General features: G+C 41.7%; 1 protein-coding gene and 1 pseudogene across 1 annotated transcript; one reads left to right on the forward strand and one right to left on the reverse strand.

Moving 5' to 3' along the window:
• The first annotated feature begins 280 nt into the window (after nt 1–280).
• LOC606345 (glutamate--cysteine ligase B, chloroplastic) lies at nt 281–6518 on the forward strand. Its single transcript, XM_044602245.1, has 16 exons — nt 281–587; nt 680–955; nt 2244–2394; nt 2477–2584; nt 3094–3186; nt 3617–3700; nt 3846–3914; nt 3996–4066; nt 4145–4213; nt 4361–4454; nt 4684–4773; nt 4863–4943; nt 5328–5420; nt 5572–5652; nt 5740–5809; nt 6048–6518. Exons 2-16 carry the CDS (start codon nt 705–707, stop codon nt 6134–6136), a joined length of 1494 nt encoding a protein of 497 aa, XP_044458180.1. The 5' UTR covers nt 281–587; nt 680–704; the 3' UTR covers nt 6137–6518.
• Nucleotides 6519–11941: 5423 nt separating this feature from the next.
• LOC123091956 (agamous-like MADS-box protein AGL80) lies at nt 11942–12868 on the reverse strand (annotated as a pseudogene).
• Between the last annotated feature and the right edge of the window lie 2194 nt (nt 12869–15062).

A 15062-nucleotide genomic window follows, 5' to 3' on the forward strand; every position in this document is an offset into this window, starting at 1 on the left:
GTGAAGCGCGTGCTCTGGATGTCGTTTTGAGAGCTGAGGCACCACCAGGACGAACCAGCGTGCAAAACACCATCGCCGTGCATGAAAAATCCTGGCGCCGCCGTGCCACCCAGCGTGCCACCTCATCGCCGACGTCATGAGACGGTGGTGGGGGTACGAGAACCATCCGCGAAGCTTAATTCCAGCAATTAACAAGCCATAATAATTAGGGCCAGCGCCTCCACCACCGAGGAAAAACTAAAAAGGAAAGCGGGGGAAGGATTAGTAAATCACCAGCTGTCCAAATCACCCCGCAGCCCCGGCCCAGCTCACTCGCGGAGGGAGGAGCGGATTGGATGACGCGCGCAGCAGCAGCGGCAGCAGCATCGCGCACTTCAAGGCGTCGTCGCTGCTGACGCGCGGGCCCCGCCCCCACCGCTTTATAACCGCGCCGACGCCGCCCCCATCCCACGCCCCACACTCCCCTCCGTTCCGGACTCTCAAGCAGCAGCGGCGGACGGCGGCCCGCGCGTCTCCGTCTCGCGGCGGCGAATCCCACCTGCAAATAGACAGAATCGGACAGGTTCTCGCTAGGTGGGCGCGGCGAGGTGGGTTGGGCGGGGGTTCGATGGCGACACCGTGTCGGATTCCCGCAATTCGCGCTGGATTAACGTTGGTGCGGATTTTTTCTGTGTCTCAGGTTTCTGTTCGGCGGGCTGGGCGTGATGGCGGTCGCGTCGCGCCTGGCGGTGGCGCGGGTGGTCCAGCCGGACGGGGGCGCGGCGAGCGGGAGGAGGGGGCGGCAGGGGTTCGCGGTGGTAGGGCTCCCCGCGGCCGCCAGGAGGGGGAGGCGGCGCGGCGGGGCCGTTGCGGCCAGCCCCCCGACGGAGGAGGCGGCCAAGTTGACGGAGCCGCTCACCAAGGAGGACCTCGTCGCCTACCTCGCGTCCGGCTGCAAGCCCAAGGAGAACTGGAGGTGAGAAGCTGGTGCTGCTCCTTACTGTTGGAGGTGGAACGTAGTTCTATGGCTGGAGCAGCCGATTCTTACTGCCCAGCTTACTGTTTAGCTCTGCAATTGGGGATTTAGTATTTACTGTTCAGTCGCCCCTAGAGTGGCGGAGTTTTTTCACATGAATCAGTGCCTTGTAGTGACGAACTGGGTGATGTTTGCCAGTAGTTAGCACTTGTAGTTGTAGGAATAAGAGGGTGGATGCGTTGAAGTGACTTTACTTGTGCCTAGTTAGCAAACGAAGCTCTGCGTTGTTCACGGAAGGGGGCACATGGTATTGGTTAGCATAGTTATACTAGGCTAGGAACTAATTTGGGGATACATTGTGTCATGCTGTTGCCGAATGGCGCGGCTCGTCCATTCATATAATGCTGGAAGTAGTAAAATTGCAATATGTACACAAAACTGATATAGTACTTGTTAATATGCTATACGTGGAAAAAGTAAGCTTACAAATGATTGTCCTAAATGACAGAAAAAGTCTCTCTAAGATTAGATATGCTATACTTAATGGGGCGTGCTACGTGTCCACCAACTGATCTTTTCAAAAGATTGGCCGGGTTGCTAGCCGCCAGATCTGGCGTCATCAAGCCGTTGACGGGCATCCTAACTTTTGCAACATAGATTATGTTGCAGTTTTTTTTGCAACAGAGATCATGTCGCGGAAACGTCTGTAGATTTTTTTTGCAACACAATTTATGTTACATAATATTTTTTGCAACAGAGATAATGTTGCGGAAACGTTTGTAGAGTCTTTTTTGCCACAAAGGTCATATTGCAGAATTTTTGCAACAGAGATCATGTTGCGGAAACGTCTGTAGATTTCTTTTTGCAACAGAGGTCATGTTGTAGATTTTCAACAGAAAGCATGTTGCAGAAGACGAACGAGGAAAAAAAAGGGAAACGAGCGGCTCTCAGTCGTTAGCGATTAAGATAAGAAAGAAAAAGGATGAACGGTGATAGGGCCCACATGGGACGCATGGTGTGCATCTGAGGTGGCAACGATGCGCTGTAAATTGGCCGGTTGACGGGAATCTTTTCGCATACTTAATACATCTTGTTAATGTAGTGTGCTCATTTTTTTTGATCAATAAAATTTATTGGAGATGAAGATCGTTCTGGTGCCTGTGTTCAAATTATTTCAGATTTGACAATATATTTTTGTTTTTCTTGAAGTTCTATTCCTGTATAATTCCTACCGAGTATTTCGGTTAGTTATTTGGTCCATTCCGTGAGTAAATTTTTTGTTGTACAGAATTGGCACAGAGCATGAAAAGTTTGGTTTTGATGTCGAAACATTGCGCCCTATAACGTATGATCAGATCAGTGCTATACTCAATGGGCTGTCTGAGAGATTTGAATGGGACAAGATAATGGAAGAAAACCATGTTATTGGTCTCAAGCAGGTACTATGCCTGGAAAGAAATATGATATATATGGTTTTCACTCAATAGTGTTTTTTGTGACAACTTATTTATATGGACGCAGGGAAAGCAAAACATTTCACTAGAACCTGGTGGCCAGTTTGAACTTAGTGGCGCTCCCCTCGAAACATTACATCAAACTTGTGCGGAGGTCAATTCACATCTTTATCAGGTAAATATCTATTAGTGAGCAAACTGTTGCATGTATAAGTATTCACTTTTTACAGAAATTTATGAAATGTAACTTTGCGGGATTTTCACCTGTGACATATCATAATGTCATATTTAGTTCCCACCAGAAAATTCTTTTTAATCAGATTATCCTATTTCATATCCCAAAATTGTACAAAGTCCATGCCGTGAAATGTATATTCGCATCCCAACAAACCGTGTCAATTATATTGAGAACTAAACAACCACCAATATCTAGTTTCTTCTGGAAGTTTGTATCATCTTATGCATGCATCTGTAAGACCTCCAAACCTTACTGGGCACGGAGTTAGTTTCCATTAGACTGTGTGGGTTCATGAAAAACAAATTGAACTGTCTCATGGTTCTGTTTGCACATTCGCCTTCTAGGTTTTACTTGCTGAAAGTTAATTGTACTATGATGTATGTATTTTTGGTGGAGAAGGTCTATACTGTTCTATGCTATGATTTAATCTTCTGCCGGTTTTGTAGGTCAAAGCAGTTGGAGAGGAATTGGGAGTAGGATTTCTTGGAATGGGTTTTCAGCCAAAATGGGCCCTGACTGATATACCAATAATGCCCAAGGTAATTCTGTCCTTAAACCTCATAAATGTAGGTTTTGAAGTTTGTGCTGTTGCTAGACTGTTAAAGGGCCTTTTTTACTTTTTTATTTATATCCCAGTCTAGTTAATTTCCGAGAAATGAAGTTGCAAATCTAAGAACGTACTTATGGTTTGCACATTAGTAGTTTATTAGTACAACATAGTTCCATGGGGCTGATATCGAAATGCTGGCTTTTGATGCACCCATTCTTGCTTGGTACACCATTAAGCAAAATCCTCCACTGCAACTGTATCGAGCACTTGGCAGTTAACACAAAATGATCGATAACCCACACTGTAGTCTTCTTCCATGCACAACCTCACTTGTAATTTAGGCATATTTGCCCTAGGCAACATAATTATACTGTTACTGGTTCCTGTGAAGTCTGATCATACAATTTGCTACTCTGTAGGGAAGGTATGAAATTATGAGGAATTACATGCCTAAAGTTGGTACTCTTGGCCTTGATATGATGTTCCGCACGTGCACTGTACAGGTAACTGTCATTTTTAGTGTTGTGTTCATGGGCCGTTTTGACAACTCACAGCCCTTTATTTCATTTGATATCAAACAGGCTAGTATACAGTATTCATGTGTTCACTAAACAAGTTCAATTAAGAGTTCACTATTCTGGCATGCAGGTTAATCTCGATTTCAGTTCAGAGCTAGATATGATAAGAAAATTCCGTGCTAGCCTTGCATTGCAGCCTGTGGGTATCTGTATTATCTTCCATTCTTCCTGACAGTTTACTTTGCTGTTGTTGCACTAACCTGACTTGCTTGTTTAACAGATCGCGACAGCAATATTCGCAAATTCTCCCTTTAAAGAAGGAAAACCAAATGGGTTTCTCAGTTTAAGAAGGTGTTTACTTCATTGCTTTCAGAACTTAATGTGCTGTTCTGTTGTATGGAGCTGCTAACACATTATCATCATCTGCAGCCATATATGGACTGATACTGATAACAACCGCTCGGGGATGCTTCCTTTTGTTTTTGATGACACATTTGGGTATGCATTAATGCAAACTTCTCCTTGTTCGCCACCCAGAATGCCAGCTATTTGATTGATGGCGTCATTTTGGTCAACAACAATTCCTACATAAAATGAGGCTTTCAGTTTAAACGAGTTCTAATTATAATTTGTTCTTGGTTGCAGATTTGAGCAATATGTGGACTATGCATTGGACGTCCCAATGTATTTTGTATACCGGAACAAGACTTACATTGACTGTACTGGAATGTCATTTCGGGTCTCTTCCTGTCTCTAATATCTTAGTACTTCTGCAGTTATATGCTGTAAACTTTGTAAATGTTACTCCCTCATCCAAAATAAGTGTTGCAGCTTTGAACTAACCTTAGTTCAAAGCTACGACACTTTTTTTGGATCGGAGGGAGTATCTTATTTTGAAGCTTTTGGCTACATGACTTTAGCTGTTGGAAATTTATAGAACTCTTATTTGGCTTGTGTGTATTTTGCAGGATTTCATGGCAGGAAAGCTCCCACAGGTTCCAGGGGAGTTGCCCACTTTGAACGATTGGGAGAACCATCTAACAACAATTTTTCCTGAGGTTTACCTTTGATTTGGTTGGCATGGTGACATATTAATTGGTGTTGTTTCACTTCAACAATCAGTTGTTCTTTTTTATTCTCCTTGCAGGTTAGGTTGAAGAGATACATGGAGATGAGAGGTGCTGATGGTGGACCTTGGAGGAGATTGTGTGCTTTGCCTGCATTTTGGGTTTGTTTGCTGACTCTTCCTGCATTTGTTATGTATATCTACAGAGTCTCATTTACAGCACAGACATGGGCAGTATGTTCATTGTTACTGTACTAATTAGTACTCCCTCCTTTTTCAAATTATAAGGCATATTTTGACAGTCCAAATTGGTGCTTTGACCAACAATTAGTTTTAATGATATGTGGTTTATGTTACATTAAATAGACAACATGATTGGATCCATCATATCCAAAAGCACATCTTATGACTGATCTTGTAACCATAACTAAATATTATACGAGATTACAGTCAAAATACGCCTTATATTTTGAAATGGAACAAGTAACTTCCATTTCGTTGCAAAACTCAGAATCAGCTTTGCATCTGATTTGTCCTTCTCTGCAGGTTGGGTTGTTGTATGACGACGAATCATTACAGAGCATTATTGACATGACTTCTGACTGGACAAAGGAAGAAAGAGAGATGTTGAGACGGAAGGTATCTCAAGATATTTCTGCTCTTTATCCTTAGTGGTAGAAACTGTTGTCGTTTGGAAACATCAATTAGAAGACTAGAATTTGCACTAGCAGATTTGAGAGGCATAAATTTCTACTTGAATTGTGAGTGATCGTGTGTTTTATTTGATCAGGTGCCAGTAACTGGTTTGAAGACGCCATTCCGGGATGGGTATGTAAGAGATTTAGCTGAAGATGTTCTCCAGTTAGCTAAGGTAACTCCCTATTTTCTGGCTACTAATCCTTTCCCATAAGTCTACAAACATGCTGCTTGTGATAACGATCCTATTGTGGTGGTGCAGAATGGATTAGAAAGAAGAGGATACAAGGAGGTTGGTTTCCTGAGAGAAGTCGACGAAGTTGTTAGAACAGGTGACGCTTTCAGAACACTTTTATTCACTTGATCAAGATAAATACTCCAGATGATCAAAATTCTTGTCTTAGATTCGTCTAGATACGGATGTATCTAATACTAAAACGTGACTTGATATATCCATATTTAGACAAATCTAAGACAAGAATTTTGGGACGGAGGGAGTACTAGCTTTGCGACGGCGGGCTGTGAACTGCGCCTTCTCCAGATGATAATTCTCAATCTACTCTTGTGCAGGAGTGACACCTGCCGAGAAGCTTCTGAATCTATACGAGATGAAGTGGCAGCGCAGCGTGGACCCTGTGTTCGAGGAGTTGTTATATTGATATGCTGATATCGTATATAACTTCGGTGGAAGCTGGACAAGGTGGACAGGGTCTTCAGATTGTATCCCCATACAAAATCCCGTCCCCAATTCTACAAGCCACCTGACCAGGGAAGCCTACTCTCTGGTCTCGCGGCTGCGAATAATTTTGAGCTCGGAACACTCTGTTTGTGGCTTGCCGCCTTTCTTTCTTTGGCTGTGTGGACCTTTTACAGCTTCTGATTTTTCTCGCATCTCCAGGGAGCCGGAACAAGCACCTGTTTGTACCGATCCCTTTTTCATCTTTTCCTGATGAACGGCTTGTATTCCGAATAAATCCATCTCGCGTGATGATGGAAGGAACCTGATTTCCAGAAATAATAATTCAGAGTGTTTGAGACGTATGCTCGGGTTAAAGCACTTCAAAAGTGTAAAGTGGTTTGTGTGGCCGTGTTTCTTTCAAAGAGTTAGTTCCGTGCATGCCATTGACGACCGGCTATGCACACTGTGCAGTCATCCAATGCGTAACGGTTGTTAAGCAGAAAGTAGTGCTAGTTGGACTGGAGAACGACACGTGCGCTTCGTGTTTGTTCTCAATTCCATTTCTTCCGCTGGCGAAAAAAGGGTACTACCTGAAGCGGAAGTCTCCTCTGAGTCTCTGACCAAGCCGTTCTTTATCTCTTCCAGCACGGCACTACCAAATCCAACATCGCTTTCCCTTTCCTCGTCTCACTGCACACCTACCTCTTTCAAGTAATCAATCACTTCCCAGATCCGTGCCCAATGCGTTTTCCTCTTCCACATAAATAGTGGGGAACAATATTCAGGCATATTCGGAATGGCAGGAATTTTCAGACTAAGGATCACTTTTCTTTTTGAAATAATCTGAAGATTTTTTTAAAAAAATAATGACTGTTTTTATGATTCTTTATAGAACGTGTTTGATTTTAGGAGCATGAAAGTGTCTCTATAGTTGGAAAGGGACACGTTTGTCCTCTAGAGATGAGTGGTTATTAACACCTCTATGGGTTCTAATATGGTTATTTACATGATGTCTCTCTTCCCAGTGCCAAAGTTAAGTTGAAATTATTTGTGTGGCTATTTATTTTGATAGGTTTAATATACCAAATATGCGGAAGCAGATACAATTTAATGTTGGTATCAATTATTCTTGCACCCTGAGACAATTAAGCATCTCAACATTTCCTGTCATTCAAATCCAGTGGTCTCCGAATGACTCACAGATTACTTTGATACCAAGCTAAAATGATCTTTGATGGCAATCTACTTTTTTGAAATGCTTATTACAACAATGTTGGTCCTCTGTAAACGTGCCAACCACCTCGGGAGTGGCCAACATCTATCTTGTTGCCCCAAAAAATCAAGGCGGTGTAGACATCCAATATATATTGGCAAAATATCGTCATTCTAAATCAATGGTTGCTTCAAGCTTCCTAATAAGGTGAGTTAAGGCATTGATATACTCAGTAATAAATAAATGGGATCCAAGGCAAGTCCATGTTAAATATGGGGGTACCACTTTTGGGTTGGTTCGATGACGAGGAGGCAACACCTTTCCTGGTTTGGAACCTTCGCTAGCAATAACAAATCACATGTTGGTTTTGTCATAGGTCATGGTTGGGAAATGCATCACCTCAGTTCCTAGTACTTATGGCTTTTTCATATACTGCATCATAAGCACGACATAATAGTAGAGGTGGTAGGTAACTTGCACCCATTTGTGGTTCTGACATGACATGATTAGAACGCCATTTGTGGCTTCTGACATGACATGATTAGAACTTAGTAGCCTGGAATAGGATCTAATGGAGCAGCTATATGTTGTTAATTTATAGCATGGAACATACAAATTTTGATGGACTTTACATGAAGATGGAAATTTCTCCATGAATTCATTGTACCATCGCTTGTGAGTACTGATGCACCTATTAACAATAAGGTGATCTAGAAGCTTAAGATTCCTTTATAGATTAATATTTTCCGTATAGCATTTATGCAGAAGATTCATCTTAACAAGGGAAAATCTTGCAAAGAAAATGGGGGGGGCATGACATGACGAGACAATTAAGCACATATTCTTTGACTGTAAGTAGACATGGTGTATGGCCTATAATACAGGTCGCACATAATTTGTATTCTACCCGGAGCATCCCAAACTTGTTTGGTAATTGGCCATTCGGCATATATAAAAATACGAGATCTTTTATCTTAGTAGCTGCGACAACCTTGGTTCGGGCGTTATGGTTATACAAGAATGATGTGGTTTTGACAAATAAAATATATTTTCTTCACTGCCACAGTTATTTACTTGTGTAGACATTGGCTCCGTACTTTGCCTGTACTATAGTGTTTGGAGCACATGGAGCTCTTTATGATGGCATGTACTAAGATGGAGAGGATGACTAAGAAGGTCTTTTCCAAACATGGAAGGTGTTGTCTTCGAATCTGTCTTCTTAGATTGCTTGCTATTGTTATTCTTTCTGCGTCAAATAACATTATGTGTTTTCGTTTCCAAGAATATTATGTCTTAGTACATGTTGTGTGCATCTAGTTCCTTCAAAATCAGAGTGAACATCAAGGGCCAATAAAAAAATTATTACCAGAAAATAGTATGCCTCACAAAAACACGTTGACAAAAGAGCAAGTGCAACATACAAGTTATGACTAACTGAACAACGGAGATCAAACAGACATATCATGGAAGCGATCCGAAATAACAGTTTCAACGAGAGATAAAAATGGAAGAAATGGACCATGGAAGAAATCCATAACAACATTTCAACTACTAGAATAAAAAAATGACTTGGCTCAAAGAGCACCAGCGAGATAGAATGTCTCAACTTATTAAGGCTGGCTTTCCTGCATAGCTATGCCAAACTAAATCAAACGAGACGAGATGCACGTAGCTGGCCATGCAATGTCATTTGAGTTGGCTAACAACATTATCCACCTTATGTCCTCATCACCAATGGATATTCATACATCTACTGGTCTAACTTACCTTACCCACTCACCATCATCTTTATAATTTTGCAAATCCTACTTGCATATTGGCAAACCAATCATATTGTTTTTAATCTTGTGTCGTAGAAATCTAGCCCTCATGTCCATCCTTGATTTTTCCACTTACCTTTAATTTAGAAATCAGTTTATATGGCCCTATAACTTCATTTACCTACTATCATTGCTAGCATGCTCCTCCACAAACATGTAAACCATTGCACTTACCTCCCCACAGTCTAGGCAGACCCATTTGAAATCTGTAAAACATGGAAGAATTGTGTGTTTAGTATTGAATGCAATGTAAAAACACATACCTTATTTTGTTCACATTATTTAGCCAATGTGACAACATATATAGGTCTCACTTGTAAAATAAAAATATATTAACCTTGTAAACTTGTCACCTATAGCTCCAACCGTAACTCATCACTGGTATGTCACTTTTATTTCCTTTTGTACCCATTCACCTTATATCCTTATAACTTGTATTTTGCCACTCCATTTCCATGCCATTCTCGTCGAGCTCGTCACGAACATTGAAGCGATCCAGCACCTCTTACAGTCTGCTTTACATATCCATTTACATATATATTCCATAAAAAGAGACATTGACAAATATAATATGTCAAAGGTCAATTGAATGGTAATTTGTGCCATTAACATAAATTTCCTACTTATGGTAGATTGCTAAGGAAACACCTGGAGGAAACAATGAAAAGTGTCTCGATAGTTGTAAAAGGAAGATACTTTCCTCTAGAGAGGATTGGCTCTTATCACCTCTATGAGTTCTAACATGGTTATTTATATGACATCTTTCTTCCAAGAGCCAAAATTGAGTTGGAATTATTTGTGTGGCTACTTATTTATAATAGGTTTAATAGACAAAATATGCTGAAGCGGAGACACTTCACTGTTGATATCGATTATTCTTGCATCCTATGTACTGCTATTGATGAAGAGACCATTGAGAACCTCATTTCATTTGCCCCTTTAGCATTTTTTGTTGGGCATGCATTCAAATCTAGTGGTCTCCGAATGCCTCGCAGATTCCTACCTACCTTTTGAAAATTTTATTACAATAATCTTGGTTCTCTCTAGGCGGGTTGACCTCCTTGGGAGCATCGGTTCTATCCCGTTGATGAAGAATAATGTGGCTTAGTTAGTATCCAATATATAGTGGCTGAAACTATCATGCTTTTTAGTAAATGGTTGTTTAGGACTCTTATTGACTATGAGTTATGGCATGATATACTCGGTAATAAATATATGCATTCTAAGGCTCTGTCCCAAGTCCAAAGTAAATCTGGAGGCTTCCACTTTTGGGTTGGCAACACCTTTTCTGGTTTGAACCTTCACTATCAAGGACGACTCACATGTTAGGTTTTGGCACGACTCATAGTTGAGCAATGCTCCGCCTTAGCATCTACTAGTACCTAGGGCTTTTACTGTGTCATAAGCATGTCATAATAGTAGAGGTGTTGGGTAACTTTCTGCTAGATGTGGACTTCAGACGTGACATGTTTAGGCCTTTGTTAGTAGCATGGAAGGATCTACTAGAGTGTCTGAATGTTGTTAATTTATACTACATTTGAAAATATAAGACATTTTTGCAGTTCAAATTTTAAAAATGTCTTGTATTTTGGGACGGAGGTAGTAGCACGAGACATATGAGTTTCTATGAACTTACATCAAGATGGACTCTTCTTTATGAACTCACTGTACCAGATCTTATAGATATTGATGCACCAATTAACAACATGTTTATTTTTAAGCTTAAGGTTCCTCCAAAGACTAATGTTTTTCCTATGGTATTTACGTAGAGGGGTCATCTTAACGAGGGAAACTCTAGCAAAGAAAAACTGACAAGGGAGTAGAAATGTTGTTTCTACTATCATGATGAGAAAATTAAGCACATATTCTTTGAGCAAGTATGCTCATGTTATATGGCTTATAATACATGTCATGCATAACTTGTATTCATCCAAAGCTTTCAAAACTTGTTTGGTAATTGGATTTGAGGTATACATAAAAAATGAGATCTTTTATCTTAGTAGGCATGGGGGCCCTGGTCTAGGCGCTATCATTATGCATGAACATTATGGTTTTGACAAATGGAAGATATCTTTCTACATTGTCGGTTATTAACCTATGTACGCATTGGCTCCGCACTTGGCTCGTACCACAATATCTGGAGCACTGGGAGCTCTTTATATATGGTGGCATGTATTAAGATGGAGCTGACGGCTAAGGAGATCGTTTCCGAACATGAACAATGTTCACTTTGGATCTGTCTTAGATTGCTTTAAACTGTTCTTCTTTTTGTGTCAAACAATGTTATGTTTTTTGTTTCCACAATTATTAGCTTTGTATAGATTGTGTGCATCTATATACGTCAAAATTGGAGTGGACTCTTCATACTTGCATCACTCACGTGTTAAGAGTAAATAAAAACTTTATTACCAAAACATAGTATACCTCACAAAAACATGTTGACAAAAAGAGTAGACGCAACTTACGAGTTATGACCAACTGAACAACAAAGATCAAATAAATAGACCATGGAAGAGATAGTTTCAATGACTAAAATAAAAATGGCGGCCATGGAAGAAATCTATAACAACAATTTCAACTACTAAAATAAAAATGTCTAGACTCAAAGAGCACCACTGAGAGACAGAATGTCTCAACTTGTTAAGGTTGGCTTTCCTGCCTCTTAGCTATGCCAAGCTAAATCAAACTAGACGACGCGCGTAGCTGGCCATGCATTGCACGCTACGGGAAAAAAACTTCTCTCCATCCTACCTTACATGGGAGGGAAAAGACTCCAAGATGATTCTTCAGGATCGACGCCGCCCGATTGCCAACCAAACCCCACATCAAAGGGCTTCATCCCACCGGAAGAGCCATCGTTGTCACTGGTACCGGCGCCGTCGTGCCCATTGGTGCTATAGCCGACACCGGTGCTGGTGTAGGCACCATCATGCCTATTGGTGCTATAGCCATTATGGACCAGGGCGTCGAGGTCCCTTCCAGATCTCACCTTCTCGAGCCAACCCTCATGTAGCGGCGGCACATGATACATCATTGGAGACCCCATGTGCATGTTTCCAGTGACGTATGGAGTGGACGATGGCGCCTGATTCATCACCTGAGACCCCATGTCCATGTTTTTGGGGACATGTGGAGCTAGCGGTGATGCCTGATACGTTGCCGAAGACCCCATGTCCATGTTGTCAGGGACATATGGTGCCTGTGGCTGCAAGACAGGAGGCTTTCCACTAAATTTTGCAATGCTATCGCCCATTCTCTCGAGGATCTCCTCTAGCCTGCTACTGACGCTGGTGATTTCATCGACTTTGAGGTCGGGGAGGTCACTGCCGAGCATGGCCTTGTGTAGCAGGATCCTGATCTCGGGGTCTCGTACAATGTTTTCCTTGACCTGGAGCTTGTTGAGGCGCTGGGTGAGGAAGTCTTCCTAGTTCACCGCCTTCTTGAGCTGTCCCTCTGGCATGTTTTTGCACTGATTCAGGATATCCACTGCATCGGCGTGGGACGGGTACACCTTTGGCGCCGCATTGCCCTCGTCGTACACCAACACACAAGCCTTGGCGTTGCACATGATAGAAACCTCATCTGCCTTACTTGCTAGGTTCTTACCACGCGTCTCGAAGGTACGGCGCCGACTCGATTCGTTGTTGATGTACTCGAGGGCAATCTTCTTGCGACCCATTGCCAACAGAGGGATAAAATGAGCAATGGAAATTAGGTTGATGGTTTTGTCAAGGTGGGGAGATCTGATTATAGTGGAGGATTGACCAAGATGGGGAGGCTATATCGAGAAACTTTTAACTCTACGCTCACAAAATAAGGACGTGCACTATTTTCATAAATGCATCATCAAACCAAGTATTTTCTTTCATTAAAAAGTGCTTATAATGGACCGAGGGAACAAATTTCTGTAACAAAGAACTTTGGTTTCTCTCAGGAAGTCCATGCATCTTATCCGGATATGCTTATTTTAGCTATGTATTACCAAATTAATTTTGCAATTTATTTTGTTCCAAAGTTAGATGGTTATTCAAAAGTGTACATCGTCCCATTAACCACATTAAGAAATAACAATAAATGATTTACGTAAATTATCCTATAATGTATGACGAATTAAAAATACTAAAGTTCTGCCAATTTTTCCAATACGTTAACTGAATGCGGTGTCACAACCCTAGAATAATTGCCTATAAATAATTGCATTAGTGAGCATCACCATGCATATTTAAATTCAAAGAAATTTGAATTAAGGAAAAATCCAAAGCCTCAAAATTTAATTAAAGGGCACAAAACCCCAAAAATTGCATTCAATGTTCCAAAATTCCTTTAAAAATTCTGAGAATTTTGGCGAGACTTAAATATCAAACCAAAATTTAGGAACATTTTTCAGGAATATTTTGGGACATTGAATTTAAATCATTATTTTATTTGAATTTGGATGTATATTCATAATATTTAGGATATACTCCCTCCGTTCCTAAATATAAGTCTTTTTAGACATTTCAAATGGACTACAATATACAGATGTATGTAGGCATATTTTAGAGTGTAGATTCACTCACTTTGCTCCGTATGTAGTCACTTGTTGAAATCTCTAAAAAGACCTATATTTAGGAACGGAGGGAGTATTTTCAAATAACCCTGTAGTAATTTATGTGCTTTTGGAAAAGTCCATGAAGCAACATAAAAATACTCAAGGATTTTTGGCATTGTTTGAATTTTGTTTGAATTCAAAAACAGTGGCAAAAGATTAAATAACAGAAAAACAGAAAAGAGAAAGAAAAAAAGAAAAGGAAATTACCCGACTTACTTGGCGGCCCAGCAGGACAGCCCAGCCCACCAGGGGCTGGACCATCTTCTTCCCTGCACCAGTAGGCACTGGTGCGTGTCCCCCGCACACGCAGCCGCAACCACGTCCCGTGCCACCTCCTGGTTCTCCCCCGTGCCACCCCTTGCGCCTGGAAACAGCCACGATCCACTCTCCCTTCTCCCTCGCTCTGGACCTTTCTCCCTCTCCTCCAGCCTCGATCTTGAGCACCACCCAAGACCACCCAACGACCGACGTCAGAATGTCGCACTGCAATGTCCAAGAGCATCACCGCTCTCCTCCGCATCTCCAAGTTGAAGATGGCGTCCCCTCGTGCCTTGAAACCTCGCCATCGAGCCTGTTTTCATCGCCATGGACGACGAATGCCTTTGTTCGATTCACTTTGTTCAAGCTGTCCCTGAGCCCGCTCATCTTCTCTGCTGCACCTCTATGAGCTCCTGCTCCTTCCCCTATGCTTGCGCCATCGTTCCCGTCTGCTAGCTGCCATCCCTACGAGCCGAGCTCTGCCGCCGACACCTCTCCAGCCAGCCCCATCATATGCTAACGCCACCATTGGATGCCCTGCGCTACAGGTGTTCCAACGCGCCTAGCCTCTCGTCCGACCATGGCCGGAAATGGTCGGCCGGCGAATGACGCCGGTGAGCCACTGGCTAATTCCATCATCAACACTAATTAACCAGCACCCACAATCGTTGACAGCCGCCCCCTACTGGTCAAACCCTAGTCAGCATGGGATTAAACCGGGTCAGCCACAATGCGACTGATGTGTGGACCCCATGCGTCAGGTTTGACCTTGATCAACACAGTTGACTCGCTGACATAAGGCTGACATCATAATTACTGTTTTGGTTTTTATTAAATCAAAAATGATTTTATAAATTCTAGAAAATGTTGCAAACTTCAAAACCCATAGAATTTTAACCGTAACTCCAAATGAAATAATTTATATATGAAAAATTATCAAAAAATATGAAGAATCTGTTTATGCCATGTTCATGCATGTTTGAAAAAGTTAACATCACCAAATAGGACAATTCATGATTATGGA

Source organism: Triticum aestivum, chromosome 1A, assembly GCF_018294505.1.
Source record: "Triticum aestivum cultivar Chinese Spring chromosome 1A, IWGSC CS RefSeq v2.1, whole genome shotgun sequence".
In the NCBI taxonomy this organism is placed as follows: Eukaryota; Viridiplantae; Streptophyta; class Magnoliopsida; order Poales; family Poaceae; genus Triticum; species Triticum aestivum.

Excerpts from the sequence above, each read along its gene's own strand:
- LOC606345 (XM_044602245.1), top strand. The coding sequence starts at position 705 with ATGGCGGTCGCGTCGCGCCTGGCGGTGGCGCGGGTGGTCCAGCCGGAC. Across the intron at positions 3,187-3,616 it reads ATATACCAATAATGCCCAAG|GGAAGGTATGAAATTATGAG; the intron begins GTAATTCTGTCC and ends GCTACTCTGTAG. Across the intron at positions 5,653-5,739 it reads ATGTTCTCCAGTTAGCTAAG|AATGGATTAGAAAGAAGAGG; the intron begins GTAACTCCCTAT and ends GTGGTGGTGCAG.